General features: G+C 36.9%; 1 protein-coding gene across 10 annotated transcripts in view; it reads right to left on the bottom strand.

The window, feature by feature from the left end:
- Positions 1-648: 648 nt before the first annotated feature.
- mapk10 (mitogen-activated protein kinase 10) overlaps positions 649-22,736 on the bottom strand; it is a 65,346-nt gene continuing 43,258 nt past the window's right edge. For 3 of the 10 annotated variants that reach the window (XM_039672654.2, XM_039672664.2, XM_039672617.2), the window contains exons 10-15: positions 17,180-17,362; positions 15,291-15,415; positions 13,380-13,403; positions 11,476-11,539; positions 10,142-10,219; positions 649-2,650 (exon numbers count right to left, since the gene is read on the bottom strand). In XM_039672654.2, the coding sequence (XP_039528588.1) occupies positions 2,508-2,650; positions 10,142-10,219; positions 11,476-11,539; positions 13,380-13,403; positions 15,291-15,415; positions 17,180-17,362 (617 nt within the window). In that variant the 3' untranslated portion in view covers positions 649-2,507. Of the gene's footprint in view, positions 2,656-10,113; positions 10,220-11,475; positions 11,540-13,379; positions 13,404-15,290; positions 15,416-17,179; positions 17,363-19,960; positions 20,033-22,736 lie in introns of all 10 variants that reach the window. The other 7 variants (XM_039672625.2, XM_039672645.2, XM_039672681.2 and 4 more) reach the window with 7 other exon arrangements.

The following is a 22,736-nucleotide window of genomic DNA, read 5'->3' as shown; positions in this document are numbered from 1 at the left end:
AAAAAGTGAACACGACGACGACGCTCGTACTGAAACAAGTATCTACATCGGCTTGGCTTTTCAGAGATGGCGAACACTGAGGGATTTGAAATGTAAAAGCGACGCAAAGATGGTTTATCACTCAACAAGGTAAGGTATTTTATTGAACAGATAAATTGTCATGTAACGTTATAGGCTAACTTATTAGCTCATTGAGAGCTTTTAAACGGTCATTTCATTATTGTAGCGCAGTGCTGGACTTTATTTTCAAGGAAGCACAGTGTCTACTAACAGGTATAGCTACTGTAACATCTTCAGCTAGTTAACTTGAGATCCTTTCCATCTAAACTATTTGTCTTAAGCCTAGTAGTGCGCGTTTTTTTTTTTTAATTTATTTATTTATTTTTTAGCTGTGTGATAACCATATTTATCCCCGAAATGAAATCACGCAGGGCCGAAGCTAGACTCTAGAGTGTCTAAAGTTGTCGTTGACATAGTGTACCTTTTAAGCAGAATCAGATAAACATTAACATGCAATGCCACATAAATGTGTTATTAAACATACAAATAATTGAATTATTAGGAGTTTTGTCCACAAAAAGGATGTAGATGATAATGAGTTAGAAAATTAGAGCTTTGTTACATAAACAAACCCTCCAAAAAATCATGTGTATTTCATCCCTTTATTAAAATGTTTAGTACACGGATCAAATCAGACAAATACAGGTACAAAACAAAACCGTACAACTTAAATATTATATGTTCAATTGACTGTGTACTTCATAATGTATATTCAATGAAGCTAAACTTGATCTAATACTGAAAACATCAGCCATGTGTTTGTGAAAATTTAAACTCCAGTACTCGTCTTATTAAAAATGAAACAATTAATGTGAATGTGGAGGGGTTACATGGGAACCAACAGTGGCCCCAAAGTGTAATTGGACACTTCAGACATTTATTTAAAAATACATGTAAATCCATATAACAAAATAATAGTAACATTTTTTTTAACGAAATATGTTAAATGATACATAAATTGGTCAAAACAACACTTTGGACATTTTACGGTTGTCAAACGATAGTGGAATATGTTGATATTTAATGTCATACATGTGTTAGATTTTTAAGTGTGATGTAAATGTCCAAATACTGTCCGAGGCCACTGTAGTTCTCAGATCTGGGGCTTATAACAGATTTTTGTCCTGGTGCCTTTTCCCCCCATTTTATTTTATACATACAGTGACTTTAAATCAGACACTTAGACTACACTAGGAAATCTATATGAATAGGGGATTGTGGGATTGGGTAAACAGACCTGACACATCCGACACCTCTATCAGAGCCGTCGCTTTTACTGTATTCGTGTTTTTGAGGAGGAAACTGCATTATTTCAAAGGCACTTCCCAAAACCAACAATTTAATAATAAACTCCTGCTGTGAAGTTTAGGTAGTAAGCACGTTGATTCCCTTCAGCCAACACAAAAATATGAATTTCGAGATGAGATTTAGTTTGCGTGGATGTGATCAAGGAACCAAAAGTGAAGATGAGGCTCATGCTCTCGACTTTAGTTAGACACACCTTTCAAAGGTGAAGTTAAAGCATGCAAGGCTGCCGCAGAGAGGGCGAGTTTCACAAACACGAAGGAAGGGCTGTTGGAAGTGGGAAAATGACAGCGACAGTGCTTGTACCCCCCAATGGCTTCCTTTAAAGCAGCCTCACTTCCTGTCGAGCGACAGATACATTCACCCGCATTCACCCACAGCTCCTTAAATGTTATATAAACACGGTTCTCTATAATTGTATATGTTATAATTAGCTTAAGTACTTTTTTTCTCTGACCATGCAAGACTACAGGCAAAGGGAAACGGGTGATTAGCTGTAATGTGGCAAGGTGTGCGAAACCTCCCTCTACTGGCCGTCAGTCCCACTCTGAGAACGCCTCACAGCTGTACACAATTACATATATACAAGAGATAGGGGGCGCCATTGTACATATTATTAGTATACCTGACAAGGAATTGCACAGAGACACACCAGCCCATCCGAAACCAGTTGGGGGTTTCGGCACAAGCAAAAAAAAAAAAAAAAAAAAAAAAAAAAATCATCTCATCAGGGCAGAATACAAGGGTTGATCGATTATTGTACAGTGCTCGTTAAAATAAAAGCCCACCCTGCCACATTGACTGAAGCACAGAAAATCGCAAGGTATTAGATAGCAGCCAGTCAATGTACACTTTACAGAGATGCCCGATTAAGTCATTTTTTTGCTCTCTTTTTTTTAAGTCTCGTTATTTTTATTTTTTTTTTTGGTTGCCATATGAGGGGATTCAAAGCAAAGCAACTAGTGAAGATTCATAAATATACATATTCAGAATGAAAATGCACACTTTGTCGTCATTTACTCATGGTACATTATTTTACGCGTATTAACTCGTGTTTTAAATTTGATTGCGTTAATTACATTTTTCCGAGGTTTGTGGGTTCACCTTCTGAAGAACATGGGGTTGCGCAGGCAGGCGGTTAGTCACCTGCAGCACCCCAGGGGTCCGGCGGAGGTCTCCAGGCTGCTGTCGGTGTCGGACGCTAGGGTCTGGTCGGTGGACATGGAGGAGATGTCATTGACGGAGGAGGAGGGGGGGAGGCTCTCGCTGCTGTTCATGGCTGCACCTGCGCTAAGGGAAGTAACGGGGGAAAAACGGTTACAACGAAAAAAGAAAGTGCAGCCACAGTGCCCTCTACAGGGCTGATAAATACTACAAGCAGAAGATCAAATACCAAATATTACAATAACAACATTATGTGTACACGTATCCCAGACGGATGAAAGTGGGGTCTTTAAGGGTGGAGTCCATGGACTGAGTCTCTGAGGTGATATTGTAGGATGTTGAGCCATGATTTTGAACAACAGATGACTATCCTAAACCCTCTCCATGCTCTCCTGAACCCTAAGCATAGAATATGAATATAAACTATTTTTACTCTATTATTATTATAAGACCCCCGTGGTGAAAATCAAGTTTTTTTTATGTTGTTTATGTCTATGTGGTGTTACTAATATGCTTTAAGACAAACCATGTGTAAATTCATAAGTCAAAACCATTGTTGAGTATCCTTAAAACTGCAGTGAACGAAAGACAGACTCAAAAACACGGTTTGAAATTGCTGGTGTTTGACATCCCAAACTTGTAACCAATCACAACAATGTGTGATCGCCAACGAGTGGATTTGGGTGAGTGTAGGCAGTGCTAATTTGCATATTCACTGAACTGCGTATACTAAATTATTCAAGTGCGAGTTACAAATAGTCTCTGGTTACATTCCAGCAATTTTAAGGCATTAAGATTATTTTTTTTTTTCACAGGAAAAACCTTTTAAATATTTAAAGTTTCCTAATGTTGTTTTGGAGTCTCCTACAACAGGTTTACATCCATCAGAGGTCAAAAAACTTTCATTTAAATACATTTGCACATCACTACATTTTCAATGATTCTCAATTGACTCGTCAGATGAATCAATCGCTCCAAATCCCTCCTTTCCGCGAGCTACTCTGCTCTGATTGGCCAGGCAGCTCAGTCTGTTGTGATTGGTTTACCACGTACCAACATAAATGGCCATTGCCATAACGACGTCAGCTGTCCTGAGGCTTCCTACACCATAAAATAAACACAAACAATGGCGTCAATTTGACCATATCAATCTGAGCGCGAGTAATTCCTCCACCGATTATTTTACTTTTACTTATTTATTTACTGAGTATTTTTATAATTGATTATGGTGAACATGTGGAATCTTGCTCCATGCTTATAATCTTTACTGATTCTTCACATGCTCGTCCTTGGGCAGTGAAAAAAAAACTGGCTTTACCTTCACATTGTACAGCATAGCATCTTCTTGACATTATAGGGGCACTTTAAAAGATAAAATTATTGACTACAGGGAGACTTTAAGATATACATGCATATCATACTTCCTTTTTATACCAACCATTACAGCACACACACATTTGCAATACAGTAAAAACAGTAATACTGAAATATTACTACAATTTAAATGAACTGCTTTCTGATATAAGATTTTAAAATGTAAATGTCATGATTTGCAAAGCTAATGCTGAGTTTTCAGCATTACTGCTCCAGTGTCACATGATCCTTCAGAAATCATTCTAATATTCTGATTTGGTGCTCAAAAAACATTTCCTATTATTAATGTACGTAAATTCTCTTTTTCCAGTAAGCATCACTAGTTAGTTACGAATTCTACATGCTTGTACCAAAAAGCACATACAAAATAAAAAAAAGCGATACGCCACAAGGTGGAGCTAACGCTCTACAAGAAGTAATAAATAAAGGCTCTTGCAAAAAGAACAAATTGTCCCAATTTTTCATCATCAGGTTTGAGAGTTGTACTGGCTGTCCTATAAATCCACACACCAGAAATCCTGGAATCCTTCACCAAATCTAATTCAACATTGAAGCTCAGCCCAATCCAATCAGGCAAGGCGATTGCTTTTGATAACAAACACAAACAACCCCTTAAACGGCTTCATACGATAACATAAGCTAATTTACTTGATTGACGGGTTACGGCTTTAGTTTTAATAGAAGGCGGCTCTTTAATTCCCATTCAGTGCTGTGAACATGATTTGCAATAACTTTATACTACATTGCCCATATCCTTATTTGAGATTAACATTTCAATGCAATTTTGAAGCACGACTTCAAAATTGAGAGTGGGGCTGGAACCAACGGTTAGGATGAAAAAATAATGGCTATATGATAAACGATGAAAGCAGAAGAAAAAATGAAGAGGGTGACATTGGCTCAGCAAGGGGGTTTTATCGCCTCTCTCTCTCACTCACTCTTTCACTCTATAGAAATGTGCCAGACCAGCAAAATATGATAGCTAGTTACATATCACATCACACTGAGAGCATCAGTGACAAACAAGAATATTTCCACAAATAATAATTCTTCTCTGTTTGAAATTGAAGTAGAAATGCAGTAAAAACAGTAATAATTACAATTTAAAATATCTGTTTTCCATTTTAACATATTTTAATATTTCAGAGTTTGAATTTTCATTACTCCATCATTACTCCAGTCTTTAGTGTCCTTCAGAAATCATTCTAATTTTGGTCTGAAAGAAACATTTCGTATTATTATCAGTGTTGTACACAATTGTTCTACTGGTCATTTGATCAACAAGTTTAAAATAACAGAATTTATTTACAGTTTTAGAATTTTTTTATGTCTTTACTGTCACTTTTGATCAATTTGATACACTTTTGCTAAGTAAAAGTATTAATTTATTTAATTTCAATGTACTTAAAGTGATTTAAGGAAGATAAAAGAACAGTAAATGCACCATTAAAAATAAATAAATACCGAAACAAAAATGTTTTGATCAGCCCTAGAAAAAGGGTCTTGCTTGGTCTGTTAGGTCTTGGACCCTTTTTTTGGTCCCAGACTGACCAGCCAAACCAGCTGGGTTTTTAATTTTTTGAATTCCCTGATGGTCTTCTTCACTGGTTTTCTGGGTTTCTCCTGACCATTTTCTCTGCTCTTTCTCTATCTCAAAAATAGACTTTCAGCTACATCGCTCTGCTCCCACTCTACAGAATCCTCCAGTCAAGCCTCCCCTAACAAGCGTCCCAGAGACCACCATAAATCCCTCATTTATACTGCAGGATGGAGCTTCTTAAAGCACATCTTGGACTCCCAGACCTTTAACAAACAGGAAGGGAATGAGGATTTATAGCTGCATTGATTTTAACCCAAGTACAGTTCTGCGGGTTTAACTAAATGTGTACTGAATCACTGTTTAGTACAGGATGCCACATCAACAACGGTCCACTGCTGGTGCAGGACATCTACAAACACGAATCTTCAATAATTCTCATCCGTCAATATTTCCAGTGTGTTTATAGGCATGCGATCAATCTATGTTGAAAATAACCCGCCATTTTTTCATGTTTGCTCCGTAGTCTGTCTTTTTGAAAAATACAAATAATACTTTTTCATAAACACACTTATTAGTTACTCTTAAAACATAATTAATGAAATTCTTGTAAAATCATATATGTGTGTTTCTGAAAAGTGCTATACAAACAAGCCGAATTGAACGTGATTTTCTACACACACGATTCAACACACTAACCCACACTGCTGTGAAATGTGGAGCTGCATTGCGACTGCTTTCTTCAGCACAAGCACTTAATTACAAAGAGAGAGAGCGAGAGAGAGAGAGAACATGAGGCCAGAAAAAGATGGACAACGCATGCAAAAGGAAGTCAAACACTAGCAATATCACAAAACAGCAGATACAAAATAAGCAGCTAGAAACCAATCAATCATTAACATGATCGGATGTTAATAAGTCAGTGAGACGACTAAACGGGAAGAACTTCAGCTCGTGTCACTGTCTGTCACCTTCAGTGCTGCAGGATTGCAGACATGCAACACCGCACCAATGCAAGCACACACACATACATGTGCTGCACTCTACAGGTTAAACGGAGACACTGCAGGCTGCTGATAAAATAGACTCGACATCCCACAATCCTCCAAGAAAAAGCCTCTATGTTGAGTGAATTAGCATATTCTTAATCCTAAATTAATCCTAATTATATTTCAGTGTTGACTCAATGTCAGATGTCATGGCCTCCAACCTTAATTATACAGTGGCAAATATACATTACAATATACATGTATACACTCACCGGCCACTTTATTAGGTACCCCATGCTAGTAACGGGTTGGACCCCCTTTTGCCTTCAGAACTGCCTCAATTCTTCGTGGCATAGATTCAACAAGGTGCTGGAAGCATTCCTCAGGGAGTTTGGTCCATATTGACATGATGGCATCACACAGTTGCTGCAGATTTGTCAGCTGCACATCCATGATGCGAATCTCCCGTTCCAACACATCCCAAAGATGCTCTATTGGATTGAGATCTGGTGACTGTGGAGGCCATTTGAGTACAGCGAACTCATTGTCATGTTCAAGAAACCAGTCTGAGATGATTCCAGCTTTATGACATGGCGCATTATCCTGCTGAAAGTAGCCATCAGAAGTTGGGTACATTGTGGTCATAAAGGGATGGACATGGTCAGCAACAATACTCAGGTAGGCTGTGGCGTTGCAACGATGCTCAATTGGTACCAAGGGGCCCAAAGAGTGCCAAGAAAATATTCCCCACACCATGACACCACCACCACCAGCCTGAACCGTTGATACAAGGCAGGATGGATCCATGCTTTCATGTTGTAGACGCCAAATTCTGACCCTACCATCCGAATGTCGCAGCAGAAATCGAGACTCATCAGACCAGGCAACGTTTTTCCAATCTTCTATTGTCCAATTTCGATGAGCTTGTGCAAATTGTAGCCTCAGTTTCCTGTTCTTAGCTGAAAGGAGTGGCACCCGGTGTGGTCTTCTGCTGCTGTAGCCCATCTGCCTCAAAGTTCGACGTACTGTGCGTTCAGAGATGCTCTTCTGCCCACCTTGGTTGTAACGGGTGGTTATTTGAGTCACTGTTGCCCTTCTATCAGCTCGAACCAGTCTGGCCATTCTCCTCTGACCTCTGGCATCAACAAGGCATTTCCGCCCACAGAACTGCCGCTCACTGGATGTTTTTTCTTTTTCGGACCATTCTCTGTAAACCCTAGAGATGGTTGTGCGTGAAAATCCCAGTAGATTAGCAGTTTCTGAAATACTCAGACCAGCCCTTCTGGCACCAACAATCATGCCACGTTCAAAGTCACTCAAATCACCTTTCTTCCCCATACTGATGCTCGGTTTGAACTGCAGGAGATTGTCTTGACCATGTCTACATGCCTAAATGCACTGAGTTGCCGCCATGTGATTGGCTGCTTAGAAATGAAGTGTTAACGAGCAGTTGGACAGGTGTACCTAATAAAGTGGCCGGTGAGTGTATATTTTTTTAAAGTCCCCATGAATTCAAAATTGACCATAGGCCTACTTTGTTCTTTTGTGATGAACAATTCATCCATGCAAGTCAATCCACACAGTGTAATCTTTAATCAAAATCTGAAAATTCCCCTCCCATCTGCATTGGAGGACTTTCCCTGATGACGTAGGTTTGTCGGTTTGGGTGTCTGCTTAACATCCGTAACGACTGTGTGTTTGCGAGCATTGACAGCGTGTGAAAGGAGAGATGGCGAGGAGAAGGTCCATTTTTGATGTTGGCACTCATGGGTTAATGAGTTACAAGCAGGTTATAACATATCATAACGGTTAAGGTTGCAGCAGTAATAGCTAATAAAAATAGTTTTATAATCCCAATTAGTGTTACACCTACTTTTCTAGATCCAATCAGGTGCTAGTTGTAAAAAAATTCCACGCCCACTATTTTGCCTCATTTAGTATTCTGTTTTTCTCGGAAACACGTCACAACACTGGAGAAAATTAGTTCTTCTGGGTTCACGGGGACTTTAAATTAACCCAGGCCAGTTCCTAACATTTTAGCAATGTTTTGAACTCAGTTTAAACTATTTTTTAGTATACAATAACTTGGATATTTTTACAATCATGTAGAATTTATTTACATGATGGTTTAAAGTGAAAAAAAAAGTGTTTCCTTTACTAAGCTCCGCCCTTTTGCTTATGGTTGCTAATTAGCATGCTTCACAGAATTTAAAATATGCATATAAATTTGTATACATGCTGGGATATTATTATAAAATGGGCTGGAATAAACTATGACATTGCAAGCATTAATCTGCCCTTTTTTATATATAATAAAATTACAACCCGAATCAAGGCAAATGCTTCTCAGAAAAACAAAACAAATTAAAGTGATTACAAGTGTCCTGAAAGATGGTTATGAAAATCATTTGACTGTATTTTTGGATAGTTTCAATTGATAGAACTGCGTATACGTTTATCCAAACTCACAGATTCCCCATTGAGTTACATTGTACAGTGCGTGCATAATTATAATTATTAATAGTAGTTATTAGGATTGATGTGGTTTGGAATTGGTAAAATGAGCTTGGAAAAAATATGATCAGAATATCGACTTGCATAATTATGTAAAAGAGACAAAGCTTGTCTGAGAAAATGGGGGACTGGATTGGTCGGTAACATTTTAAGGCGGGGTTTAGCGAAGGTCCAATTGTAACTGTTCAAGTGAAAAAATAGGCTAAAATAAATTTAAATACATATAAATGTATTAAATACAAATATAAATTTAAATACAGTGTTATAAAGTGCTTTCATAAAGATGCTGTAAGTCTCTGGGAGAGGCCCATGCTTTTTTTAGCCAATCAGAAACACTCTCTGCCTGTCAAGCAGCGTCTTTGGGGGTGGGGTTTTGTAGAGTTTTAGGTACGTTCATGCCATGTCATAATTACCGTAAAAAACGGTCACATCCTACTAGAACTTGTTATTACAACTTGTAAACTGGGATTTTTCTGAGATTGTACCACCTGACCGCTGCAGGTGCAATGTGGCATTTAAAGGAACTGTATGTAAGAAATTTATTTCAAATAATCATAAAATGGCCCTGATATGTCACTAGACATTAAGAAATAATGTTCATTTCAAATACAAGTTGCAGCCCTCAACTGTCATGTTGTGTTTTGGTCTGATGCTACACACTCTACCGATCTACCAATCACGAAGTCAGTAGTGTTGCAGCATACGGGTTGCCAGGCCAGCTCTGCTATAGTTACCACAGCTGCAGCTACAAACATGTGGGATAAAAAAAACCGGTTTTGGCCACAATCTTACATACAGCTCCTTTAAGTGTTGCAATAGAAACGCATAATTCCGAGTCATCAAAAATGTGTTCTCATCTTGTAAGTACGGTAATTACGACATTTCTTGAACATTTCTGGCATCATTTGTTTTGTAGTGGGGAAGTCAAAGAATAGCAGCAAGTGCCTGAAGTCGCTTACAGCACCTTTAATTCATTTCAGCAAAGAATACAACAGACAACATCGTCAAAATAACAGATTACCAACAAAACGAAAAACTAGCACGTAATCACACTCAAGACGTGTTCTTTTTGAGTCACACGGACGAGATGAGAGGGGGACAGGGACAAATGGAGCAGTCACAATGGGAGGGTTTCTCATAAACAGCTGAAATCACTTTAAATTGACTTACAGAAGCATAGCTTATGCACAGAGAGTACCTGAGGGAGAGGGCTGTCCCTTCACCACACCATTCTTTGTTCTCTCCTCGAAGTTCATCACCTCTTTATAAATGAGCTCTGAGCCAGAGAGATGCACGGGTGCAGGAAAAGAGAGAGAAAGGAACACATTTAGAGCTAATCGACTCAAAAGCACTTTTGGTTCATTAGAAACCAATGAGATAAACTGAAGATGTCAAGTTGTTTAGATGCATTGCTAAGTGTTGATATTTACGTATATCCATTGTTATAAAATAAAGCTGAAAATAAAAAATTAAATATAAATATTAGATAAAGATCTTAAAGGAGTTGTTCACTTTACAAAATAACTTTTTCTGATAATTAACTCACCCTCATGTCATCCAAGATGTCCATGTCTTTCTTTTTTCAGTCGAAAAGAAATTAATGAAAACATTCCAGAATTTTCTCCATATAATGGACTTCAATGGGAACCAAACTGTTCAAGGTCTAAATGAGAATTTCAGTGCAGCTTCAAAGGGCTTTAAACGACACCAAACGATGAATAAGAGTCTTATCTAGTGAAACGATCGGACATTTAAAAAAAAAAAAAAAGTTTAAGTTTTATAAGCACAAATGCTCGCCTTGCTCAGTTCTGTGATGAGCGTTCGTGACTCTCCTGTTCAAACTCGTTCATCAAAATGAACAAATCTTTTTTTGAGTCATTACTCGAAGGGTCCTAGACAAGACCCTTATTCATCTTCTGGTGTCGTTTAAAGCCCTTTGAAGCTGCACTGAAACTCTCATTTAGACCTTGAACCGTTTGGTTCCCATTGAAGTCCATTATATGGAGAAAATCCTGAAATGTTTTCATCAAAAACCTTAATTTCTTTTCGACTAAAGAAAGAAAGACGTGGACTTCTTGGATGACATGGGGGTGAGTAAATTATCAGCAAAAGTTTTTTTTTTTTTTTTAAAAGTGAACTACACCTTTAAGCTTAAGTTGAAGTACTAAAATTACTAAACTAACTAAGTTTACAAAAGCACATTACAAAGTTACTAAAATGAAAGTGAAAACTCACAATATAAAAATAAAAGCTACTTCAAACTATGAATAAATACTATAATAGTATATTAAGTAATACTAAACAGACAGTAAAACCTGAAATAACCTACATTGTGGTGTTCAGCCATGTCCTACAAAAATGTCATACTAAAATCAAGTTTTATTTCAAATGTAAAAATGCAAGTCTAGTTTTTTTTTTTTTTTTTACCATATAAGGATATACACTTTTTTATACTGGTTCAGGACAAAAACTAGTCAATGGAAAGTGGCCACCATGACAGAAAAACAATCTGTGGGTTCAACAAAGACCTACCTTTCCATTCATCAATGGAGTGTTCCCTCTCATCTAGCTGCTTATCATAGATCTGTGGAGGAGGCTGAGACAGAGAGAAAGAGGGACACGTTTAATTATAACCCCCAACATAATCATAACATTGAGTGTCTTCTGAATAAACATGTCTCAACCTTTATCATTGCTCATCCTAAATTATGAAAACAATCCAAAACAGTTAAAAAAAGTAATACAATCTCATGCTTATTCATCAGGCAGTATATACTTATATTTAGTGCTTAATAATGTCTATATATAGCACATCTGCTCCTGTAGAGTCACTTATTTGATGTAATGCTTTTCATCTTGCATAGATCCTGATCAGAAAACATATGAGGGCCAGATTTGTAATGTGAAAACATCTCCAAGACAGCAACACAGTGTCTCCTGAGATCCGGCCCACATCTGATACGCATGGAATCCACATGTACCAGATGTGGGCCGGATCTGGGCCGACACTATGTTGCTGTCTGGGTTGCGTTAATGTTGCATTACAGTGTTCATAATATAATATTACACGTGTCTATTAAATTACTTCGTTAGCATAACCATTTTTGTAATTAATAATATTTGCACAAAAAAATAACATGAATACTGTAATGTAAAATGTCCTCACCATTTGCACATGCATCTGACATGTTCAACAGTAAGAACTTAGTAAATAAGGACCAAACACCACCATTAGTAGGACAGAAAAGTCTGCAGTTAGGTTTAGGATTAAAACAGAGACACGAGATTCTAGTGAGCAGACTAACTAGACTGCATTTTACGGCATCATGGACACATTTCAATAATACAATCAATCCTCAGCCGCATTTCCAGGCATCCACATGCCATTCATTTCAAATGCCCCTGTGCTGCTGACAAAAATGCAGTCTATGTAGAGAGCTCACTCGGTTTTGTGACAAGCCAGATAGTTAAAGAAAGATATAAACAGGAAGAGAGCTTAAATGGCCCTGAAAGGATCATTATGGGGAAACAGGGGTACTTAAATCACAATGCACCTGGATTATTCATTTACAGTATTTTAGTTGTTTATTTATTTCACAAGTTAATTTAAGGACTTTCCACTGAGTAAAGCTGAGTATGTCTACATCTACACTAATCCAGATACATAACAAAAACAAAAAAAATCTCTGTTTTGACCTTCCGTCCACACTGAGATGGCTCCAAATTTCATATTCGGATTCGGCAATGACCGTTTCCGGGATATTTTGGCTTTGTTGTTCTGCCGCGGAAGGAATTGGAGACACATCGTACACTTTTTTACAGTCTTATATCAGTATTCAGTTGCACAGTTTGCTAAAGATACATGTTACTTTATACAATCTTCATATTACATTCCTGCGAAAATGAAAATGTATGCGCAATTGCTGTTCTGCGGCAAATTTTGATCATTTGAGAGATAATTTGCTAGTCAAATGTTTGCGTCATAACATTTCAGTGTGGACAAGAAACTTTTGAAAAAGACCTGAAAACACTAGTGTGAATGGAGAGCGGTTTTGAAATGAACAGAGAATTTTCAATTGGATCCGGATTAGTGTAGACGTCTAAGCCAGTTCTATTTGTTCAGTGTGATTGGGGGGCATTTGTTAACTGGTTGACCTGGATGATGTCATATTGTTATACATAATCATAAAAATGAATAATTGTAGGTTTGAAATTAACTTAAAAATGTTATCTGAATGCAGAATTCTTCTACAAGATTAGTACACCATACAGACACATACAAATACACAGATATTAACACCTTAAACACACACTGCTCAAATTTCAAATCGTAGTATGTTTTTGAGTTTTAGACATCAAAGTGTGTTACAAAGAGATCGGTGTGTGCGTGATTTGAGATGAGGAGGTTTCCTAAGTGTGGAATGGTCTTTATTTACCATAGATATCTGCTGATTCCTGGCCTTCATCAGAGAAAGAGAAACACCAGAGAGAAGGAGAAAAGAATCACACTAATCATAATGATGCTTCATGGGTTATTAAAACAAACTATGTGCTAATGAATGTCAGATTTTCTATCATAGCGTACCATATTAGTATTTCCGTTTCATATTTCGATCAGCAGAAAATGTACGTTCACATAAAATGGCAACTGCTAACAGCTATACACAATAAATGTGAGCTAGTATTGTATCTCATATTTATCTCTGTAGCTTTGTACTTTGTGTTGTGTGAACTCTCAGAAAACCAGATGCGTTGCGTCATTGAAACCCCTTTGAAATGGTACAGATGTGCACTTTAGACAAGAACAGGCTGTTTGTCAAAAGGGGACGTGTGAATAAAATCAGAGTCAAAGGCTTATTGAATGTTTAGAAATCTTCATCAAAGAACAGGACAACCTTATGGTATTTTTACTCCTTTCCTGTGTCCTCTCAGACTGATGAAGGTCCCCAGAATCAACCGTCAGTATTTACAAACTGAACAAATGCAACATTATCAAGTAATCCTAGCTAGTAATCTAAAACTATTGAGTGATGATCTATATGATCTTTATATTATATAATAATTATTTTCAACAAAGCAAATAAATAGATCAATAATACTCATTATATGACAAATTTACATTGTTTTAGCCTGAATAATTTTTTCAGCAAATATGAATTCGATATTTCAGACTTGGTACAAATGCATGCAATTGTAAAAAAAAAACAACAACAATATAGTGAGTTTAATTCATAATATTTTTTAAATAATATATAATTGAGTAGGTGAGTGAGTAAATGAGTGAGTAAATGAATAAGTGAGTGAATGGGTAAATGAACGAGTCAATGAATGAGTGAGTGAGTCAGTGAATGAATGAGTGAGTGAATGGGTAAATGAACGAGTCAATGAATGAGTGAGTGAGTCAGTGAATGAATGAGTGAATGGGTAAATGAATGAATGAGTAAATAAGTGAGTGAGTGAATGAGTGTGTGTGTGAATTGGTAAATTAATGAGTGAGTGAATGAGTAAATAAATAAATGAGTGATTGAGTAAATGAATGAGGGAGTGAGTTGAGCGAATTAATGAATGAGTAAATGAATGAGTGAGTGAGTAAATGAATGAATGAGTGAATTAATGAGTAAATGAATGAGGGAGTGAGTTGAGCGAATGAATGAATGAGTGAATGTGTAAATGAATGAGTGAGTGATTGAGTAAATGACTGAATGAGTGAGCGATTGAGTAAATGACTGAATGAGTAAATGAATGAGGGAGTGAGTTGAGTGAGTGAATGAATAAATGATTGAGTGAATGAGTAAATGAATGAGTGAGTGAGTGACTGAATGAATGAAATGAATGAGTGAGTGGATGAATGAGTCAGTGAATGAGTGAGTGGATGAATGAGTCAGTGAATGAGTGAGTGGTTGAGTAAATGAGTGAATTAATGAATTAAATGTATGATCTGAATAGAGTCAAGAATTTTTCTTCCATGTTTAATTTTAAAATATTTTTACTTTATACTGAAAATTCAGACTGAATAGGTCTTATGTCTGTGAGGACATATCATATTGATTTGTACATATTTATAGTGTTGTGTGTTGTATTGTAGCTTTTTTTCCCCTTCTCCAATTGTATCCAATCAGTTGTGATTGATGAAGGATACCATGATTGGTCAGAGTGGTCCAACCATGAAGAAAAAAAAGGTCAGATGAATCAAAATGCTGAATATGGCCAGACGTAGGCACAGAGCTGAGTCTATAAAAGCTGTGTCCAGTGTTTAATGAGCTGGCAGTAGTGTGGAATAAACAGGTGACAGATGGCCCTAGGCGCACTGATCGATAGTGCAGATAGAATTAGGAGACTGTACTCACTGCCTCCACCTCGGCCGGGTCGTACCACACATTGATGTAGGGGTGCTGGAGGGCCTCGTCCACTGATATCCGCTTAGCGGGATCAATGATCAACATCTTAGACAGCAGGTCTCTGGCCTGACTCGCTGTGAAACACATGACAACAGAGCGGAGAAATCTTTACATCATTAAAATGATGGCATTTCACACAAGTGTATCATTTTGACATAGCTAATGTTATTAGAGAGTAGGGCTGTCAAACGATTAATCGCGATTAATCGCATCCAAAATAAAAGTTTGTTTTTACATATTATATTTGGGTGCACTGTGTATAATTATTTAATAATTACTTATTATTTAAATGTTAAATATAAATTATATATAAATCTGTATACAGTATATACATGAAAATATTTCTTAAATATATACAAGCGTGTGTGTGTATTTATATATATCTATAAAATAATTATACACAGTGCACCCACATAAATTATGTAAACACAAACTTTTATTTTGGATGTGATTAATCACGATTAATCGTTTGACAGCCCTATTAGAGAGACATTCATTAAGTAAGTAAACATAGTTATTGTTGATTTCAGATGTTTAGGAATGCAGTGCAAAGATCTCACAAATCAGACACCACAATCTTTATATTTCATCCTCTATTTGTTTGTTCATTCGCAAGGGCACTAAAATATCTCAGTCTTTTCACACTCTCACCTTTCCTTCCCTCTCTTCCTCTCCACCTCTGTACGCTGCCTGATTCCCTCACTTCCTTGCTCTATAAATAGCTGGGTAAAGTCAGACCCTTTTTCTCTCCTCTCACAGCATCATCCCATCTCTCTCTTCTCTCTGCCGCCGGCTGGACCACTTCAAAATGGCCGACAGTGATTTCTGCAGATCTGTACGGCTGACTCTCACTCTCTGTGATTCGCTCCACTCTTCCTTTCCATCTCAATTTTTCATGCAAATGTGTTTTATTAACATGGTAGAAATGTTACATTTATATTGGCTAAGTGTTTGCAGACTATAAAGTCAAACTGAAACACAATGGAAAACACAAAAATCTAAAAAGTAAATCTGAAAAAGAAATAAATGACACAATAAAATAAAATAATGTATAAAATGAGACTGGAGTGCAAACTGAACTCACAAATATACAAAAATGTAATGCACAAAAGGAACATCATTTAACAAACAAAATGATGACATACAGTAAGATAAAATGATACAATAAAATGAAATAAAATAAAAATATAAAATAAAATTACATGAAGTAAATAAAATATAACTGAATAAATATAATATCATATACTATCATATAATATGATGGTTGCTCACAGCACAGCCCATATTGGATGTCTTTCTTATCTCACACACACAGAACAGTTCATGGAGCTTCAACTGTTAATCTCACACACACCATTTACAGTCTAATCAGCAGTGCCTTACACCCCTCTTTGTTTCCCATACATAGAACATTCATCATCTGACTGTGATGTGACGTCTGTTTACGGGGATAAACTTAACAGCGCAATTTTCATGTCAAAAGCTCGCGAATCTCCTCTGCTGTCCCCTGAAGACCAACATGAGCTCTGAGAACAATTTATGAAACGTCTCTTAATTTTGCAAATGGGAAGGAAATTGCTGCCTGATTCCTCCAGGCAAACCATTAAAATGACACATACAAATACAAAGAGAGATGAATCAAACAGAAATATCAGCTAAGTACTTTACAATACAACTTTTTCCCACATTAAAGTAAAAGGAATTAGTTTTTTTATATTAAAGTGTGTTACAGAGAATAGAGGAAATTCTAATTTAAGTTAATCTAATTAAATTGTATTTCTTTTTTTTGAATGCCAAATTACATGTTTGCAACTAAATGTGCACAAATTCTCACTGACCTTTGAGTTTGTTGTGCTCCGAGTCTGCAGGGAAGAGGCAATCAGGGAAGAGTTTGGGGAAGGTCAGGCCAGCATATTTTGGCCTGTTCTCCACGTAGTTACGCACCGTCGGCTGCAGTTTCTTCATGAATTCAGGAGAGGGCGTGCCGAGCTGCTCTATAACCTTATTCCATTGGTCGATGTCTGAATGTGGGTGGAGTCATGGAAAAAAACGCCTACGTACACTCCTCACGCCTCACGGTTATAGATTAGATAAAGTATGATATTTCACTTTTAAATGGAGTATAAAATGAAGATAACTACATAATGTGGTTATTCTAACATGATTACACAAGGCAAACATAAAAGCAAGTGCCGTGAGCCTAAAAATGCCATCGGTAATAAAATAAAGTTTGATTACACTTCCTCTCCAGCATAATAAAATCTAAATCATTGAAGGTTAAAACACCCAGAGGGCTCCTATTTAGGCCTTGAGTGTGAAATTTGCAGTACATAAATTGAAAAGAAAGTCAGTACACACAAGATAAGAGAAATTTGATACTGATGATACTTGAATTAAACCAACAACTGAGTCATTACAATTAAGATAATCTCAATTTTTGTGTTTGGATTTGCCCATCAGGCTAAAACACACACTCCTGAGACCATCATATCTGATATTAGCTTATATTCCAATATTGCTCTATTATGTAATTATGGATTTGCATTCTGGGATAAGACTCATAAGATGGAACTCTCATTGAAATCTTGTGAGTTAATTCCCAAGGCGAAGACTAGCATAAAGCACAAACAAATAAGACATCCGAATTATCCTGTTCCTTTAGTTTCTACTGTAAATAGTTTCAGAGAACTTTAATATCATATGTTCATTAAACATAAACTCATGGTGCGTTCATGTGCTATGGTAATTATGGTAAATACCAAAAGCTGACGTTAAAAATGCACATGTATTTTCCACTGGGCAGCTCGTATAATATTTTGATGCACGAGTTGCCGAGATGAGATACCCTTTGACCTATTCAAAATGGCGGAGAGCAACGCGAGAGTTGTGAATGGTAAAAATATGTACTATTCATGATCTAGAAAATATACAGCATATTATTTAAATTTCAGTTTTGATATCCATGATATCCATCTTTTTACCACATTACGACAACAAAAGCACTTGAACGCAACACACTGGTAAATACCAGTTCACAAGTGGAAAATATCATATTTTCCATAGCGTGAACGCACCATCAATATCCAGTTTATATTGAAAATGTATTGACCTTTATCAATAAAATTAAATCAACAAAAATAGGAATTCAAGCAGGGACATATTTTGTCAATTTTGGTGGTATTTTTTTTACCCTGTTAAATGTAGGGTAGGCAATTTTTGTTATAAATTAAAATTTTAAAGGCAATTTTGGTTAAAATTCTCTTTACATCCTGATAGCAATCAATAATAAAAGTGGTCTAAATATTAAAACATGTACATATATCATCTGTGGAATTCATGGAACTAAAAAAATGTTCGTCCAATCATTGCATTCGGTTCGGTCTGGTACTACCTGACAGTCAGCGTATGTATTTCCGTTTCCTCACCTACACACACAGGCATCACACGTCATCAACGTGTTCACTGAGTAAAAATGTATTCAGAGCTGTTCGGGTCCTTAGACTCGGATTATGCGTTTCTAAGTAAACACTATCACCGCCTAAATGAATCTACAGCAGTCAGGTGGTACAACTAAGAGCTCTTTAAGTAGTTTACATTCATTATTATTGGGATCTTATGCTTTTCAAAGCTAGCTTGCTAGTGCTAGCTTATCCAAAATTGCCTACCCTACCTTTAATTTCAGACCTCAATGCTGCTCTATGCTGTTATCACACAATGGCAAATCAGTTCCAATCAGATTTCCTGGACTAATATTATGAGCGATGAATGAACGAATTAATAAATACATACATTTAAATATAAAAAAATATTTTATGTTAAAAAAAATCATTTTTATATACATCACCAAAAGTTTTTAATGTTTTTTGAAAACAGTCTCTTATGCTCAATAATTCTCCATCTATTTAATAAAAAAAAAACAATACAAATATTGTGAAATTGCAGTATTGTAATTGTATTTTAATATATATTCAAATTTAATGTATTCCAGCAATGAACAAAGCTGTATTTACAGCATCATTACTCTAGTCTTCAGCCTCACATGATCCTTCAGAAAACAAATAAATTGGCCTTGGTGAGCAGAAGAGACTGCTTTTTAAAAACATTAAAAATGTAATGTATGTATAAAAACTGAATGTTATCGATCAGTTCAAACACGTCATACTTAATAAATCTAAACAGAACTCTTGTTACAAAACGACATTTCTCTCAGCAGTCTCTTCATTGGTGTCAATATCACAGAGGTAGTGGTGGGAAATTAGGGCAGAGAGTGAGACTGCTGGAATTCAGCGGTCTTGATTATTGGCGTTTTAGTGAATGCTTTATAGCATATAGGTCTGAGCTGGCCAGAGTGAATGGAAGACGTTAAGAGCCGTCTGTATGGGTGCCTAGCAACAGAGGGGGGAACTGGATGTTGTCATGGTAGCCCAGTTAGCCTTGGGGAGTCACATGACTGATTTTGCTCCCCAGGCTTCCCATGATTCCCACAAAGGGGGGTCCTGGTTCAAAGGGCCAGGGCAGCTAGGACCACATTACATCATCCAACGATATATATTTATTAGGCAAGTTATATGAAAGAAGACAGCAGTGAGGAGTGGAGAACAGACAGAAGGGAAGGATACGATCTGTCCCTGGAAACAGCACTGTTCCTCTTATAACTTCCCCAAAGATACAGCCTACAGACCACATGTCCACTACAGCACACACATACACATACGCAACATACTATCAGACACTCAACATAACACACAGAATGATATGCATACTATATATGTTCATATAATAACTCTTTTCTAAAACTTGATTTAGAATACTGCATAAGAAAAACAGATGCTTTACTCAATTGATTCCAATTGAGTTTATTGCTATAGGATAACTCATTGGATTAATGCTTTCACAAAGCTGGGTGCAATGCATTCGGGAATAGCCTATTTGGTGATGAATTCATTCAAACCTGCCGTTGAATATCCACATTTTTAAGAGTCTTTCACCTATGATGCTTTGAAATTCTTTAAACAGATTTATAAAGAGTACTGACAGAGAATAGTAAATGTGACGATATTTCAAAGATTATCCATCAATGACTCCATTTTGTGAACTCACTCAGGTTCAGTAAGAAAATGCAATCTTTCATATTCATGCATTAAATATTCTAATTTATTATTAAACGAGGAGATTAGAGACGTCTATGTTAAGAATCTAAAAGAGGTTAAAAGAATTTGATACAGGGAAAGAATCAAGGGCCTATTTTTTCCAAAGATATGAAGATGAAGATAAGGTACAAAGTTAAAGGGGTCCTATTATGCTTTATATATATATATTTTTTTAACTTTCTATGTAATGGTTCTGTTGAAGCATGAAAAAGTTACAAAGCACAAAGTTCTCTACAAAGAGAGTTATTCTCTATATCAGTGCGCAATGTTTCTGCTCCCTGAAACACCTCCATTGTAATCTTCCAAGAACGAACACATAATATTCCTCATTTAAATGATTTCTGCATAAGGCATACGCAAAAAAAGGGTCAAGGCCTAGTTGAATTGAGTTAATAGTGTGAAACTCGTATTTATGGTAAGGGGCGGGACATAAGTCACGCTCAAAACTGTTGACCAATCACAACACTGGTCCAGCAGGCCAATCAGAGTACATTACACCTTTCAGAAGGAGGGGCTTTATAGAGACAGGAAATAAAAAGTATCGTTAGCCAACTACGGTCTTAGGGCCTGTTTACACGAGAACACTCGCGGGTGAAAACATAAAAATATTTAATCGGATGTGCCTTTTGTTTACACGGCGATGGCGATTTTGGGGCTTAAAAACGCAAAAAAGTGAAACCACCCTCCAGAGTGGAAATCTTAAAAACGCTCCACCGCCACGTTCCTGTGTAAAGGGTAAACACGCAAAAGTCTGCTAGACAGTGAAGGTTGTACGCAGACGCACGGACTTGGTGTTGTTGTGTGGCAGTGCTCCACATTGCCACCTAGCCGCCTGGAGTGCAGACTACATTGAATTTCACACACTTATGCGTCACCATATGCACTCGGATTTCCCACCCAAAACGCTCGTCTAAACAAAGAATAAAAAGGAATAACGCAACACCAATTTTGAGTTTTTTCTTCAGAATCGTTTCCGTGTAAAAAGTAGCCTTAAGCTCTGTTGAATTGTGTTTGTAACGATGGAACTTGCGACCAGATTTGGCCTCGGGAAACGCACCCCAAAGAGTGTTACTGACAGACAGGAAAGAGAGGTGATGCTATAATGTAACATATGTGAAATACTGTTTTTTTTTTTTTTGTTTGTTTTTTTTTTAAGCATAAAAACCTATTTTAGTAGACCCCCAAAACAAAATCAAGAAAAACAGCATAATAGATCCCCATTAAATTCAAACAAAATGAAAATGTTAAAGGGTTAGTTCACCCAAAAATGAAAATTAAGTCATTAATTACTCACCCCCATGCTGTACCAACCCCGTAAGACCTTCGTTCGTCTTCGGAACACAAATGAAGATATTTTTGATTAAATTTGAGAGCTGTATAACTACCACATTGGCTCCTAAGGGACTGCCTCTTGACGGCCCAGAAAGTCAATGAAGAAAATGTTTAAATATCCCAAGTGACTACCGTGGCTCAACTATATGTTTATCAAGCGACGCGAATACTTTTTGTGCGAAAAAACAAACAAAAATAACGAGTTTATTCGACTATTTCTTTTCTTTCTTGTAGGCCAGAAACGAGATTTCCTTAGATTTCCACGACGCATGCGCGAGAATTGCTATCTGCTTACGCCAGCTTACACTACTTCAGATCGCAATTCTCGCGCATGCGTCGTGGAAATCTAAGGAAATCTCGTTTCTGGCCTACAAGGGGCAGAGGAGAGGCAGCCCCTTAGGAGCCAATGTGGTAGTTATACAGCTCTCAAATTTAATCAAAAATATCTTCATTTGTGTTCCGAAGACGAACGAAGGTCTTACGGGGTTGGTACAGCATGGGGGTGAGTAATTAATGACTTAATTTTCATTTTTGGGTGAACTAACCCTTTAAACACTTTAACTTTAAAGTGCTTTACACACGGTTTCACAGACAAGGTTTAAATCTTGAGCTGTCTTAACTGAAAGCAACTTGCACTGTCATATCTTTAGTCAGTGCCATTGTTTTGTCTCAAGATACACACCAGTAATGTTTTTTCTAAGACACATTTATAAAAGCTACTTAAGTGTCCTAATTGAACTAAGGCCTAATCCTGGCTCAATCTAAACCCATCTGTGAAACCAGGCCTTAGTGTTTCAGGCTTTGGTAAAGTAGACCCTGTAGAGGTTGACTATAGTAATAGGTAATGATGAGACAGCACAGCAAAGAAGTTCATTCAGGCATGTGTTAATGAGTTTTTAAAAACACCCAAATA

Source organism: Pimephales promelas, chromosome 19 (genome assembly GCF_988280905.1).
Source record: "Pimephales promelas chromosome 19, fPimPro1.hap1.1, whole genome shotgun sequence".
Lineage (NCBI taxonomy): Eukaryota > Metazoa > Chordata > Actinopteri > Cypriniformes > Leuciscidae > Pimephales > Pimephales promelas.
The sequence above is the reverse complement of the archived record's forward strand: the minus strand, read 5'-3'. Positions and strand labels throughout refer to the sequence as shown.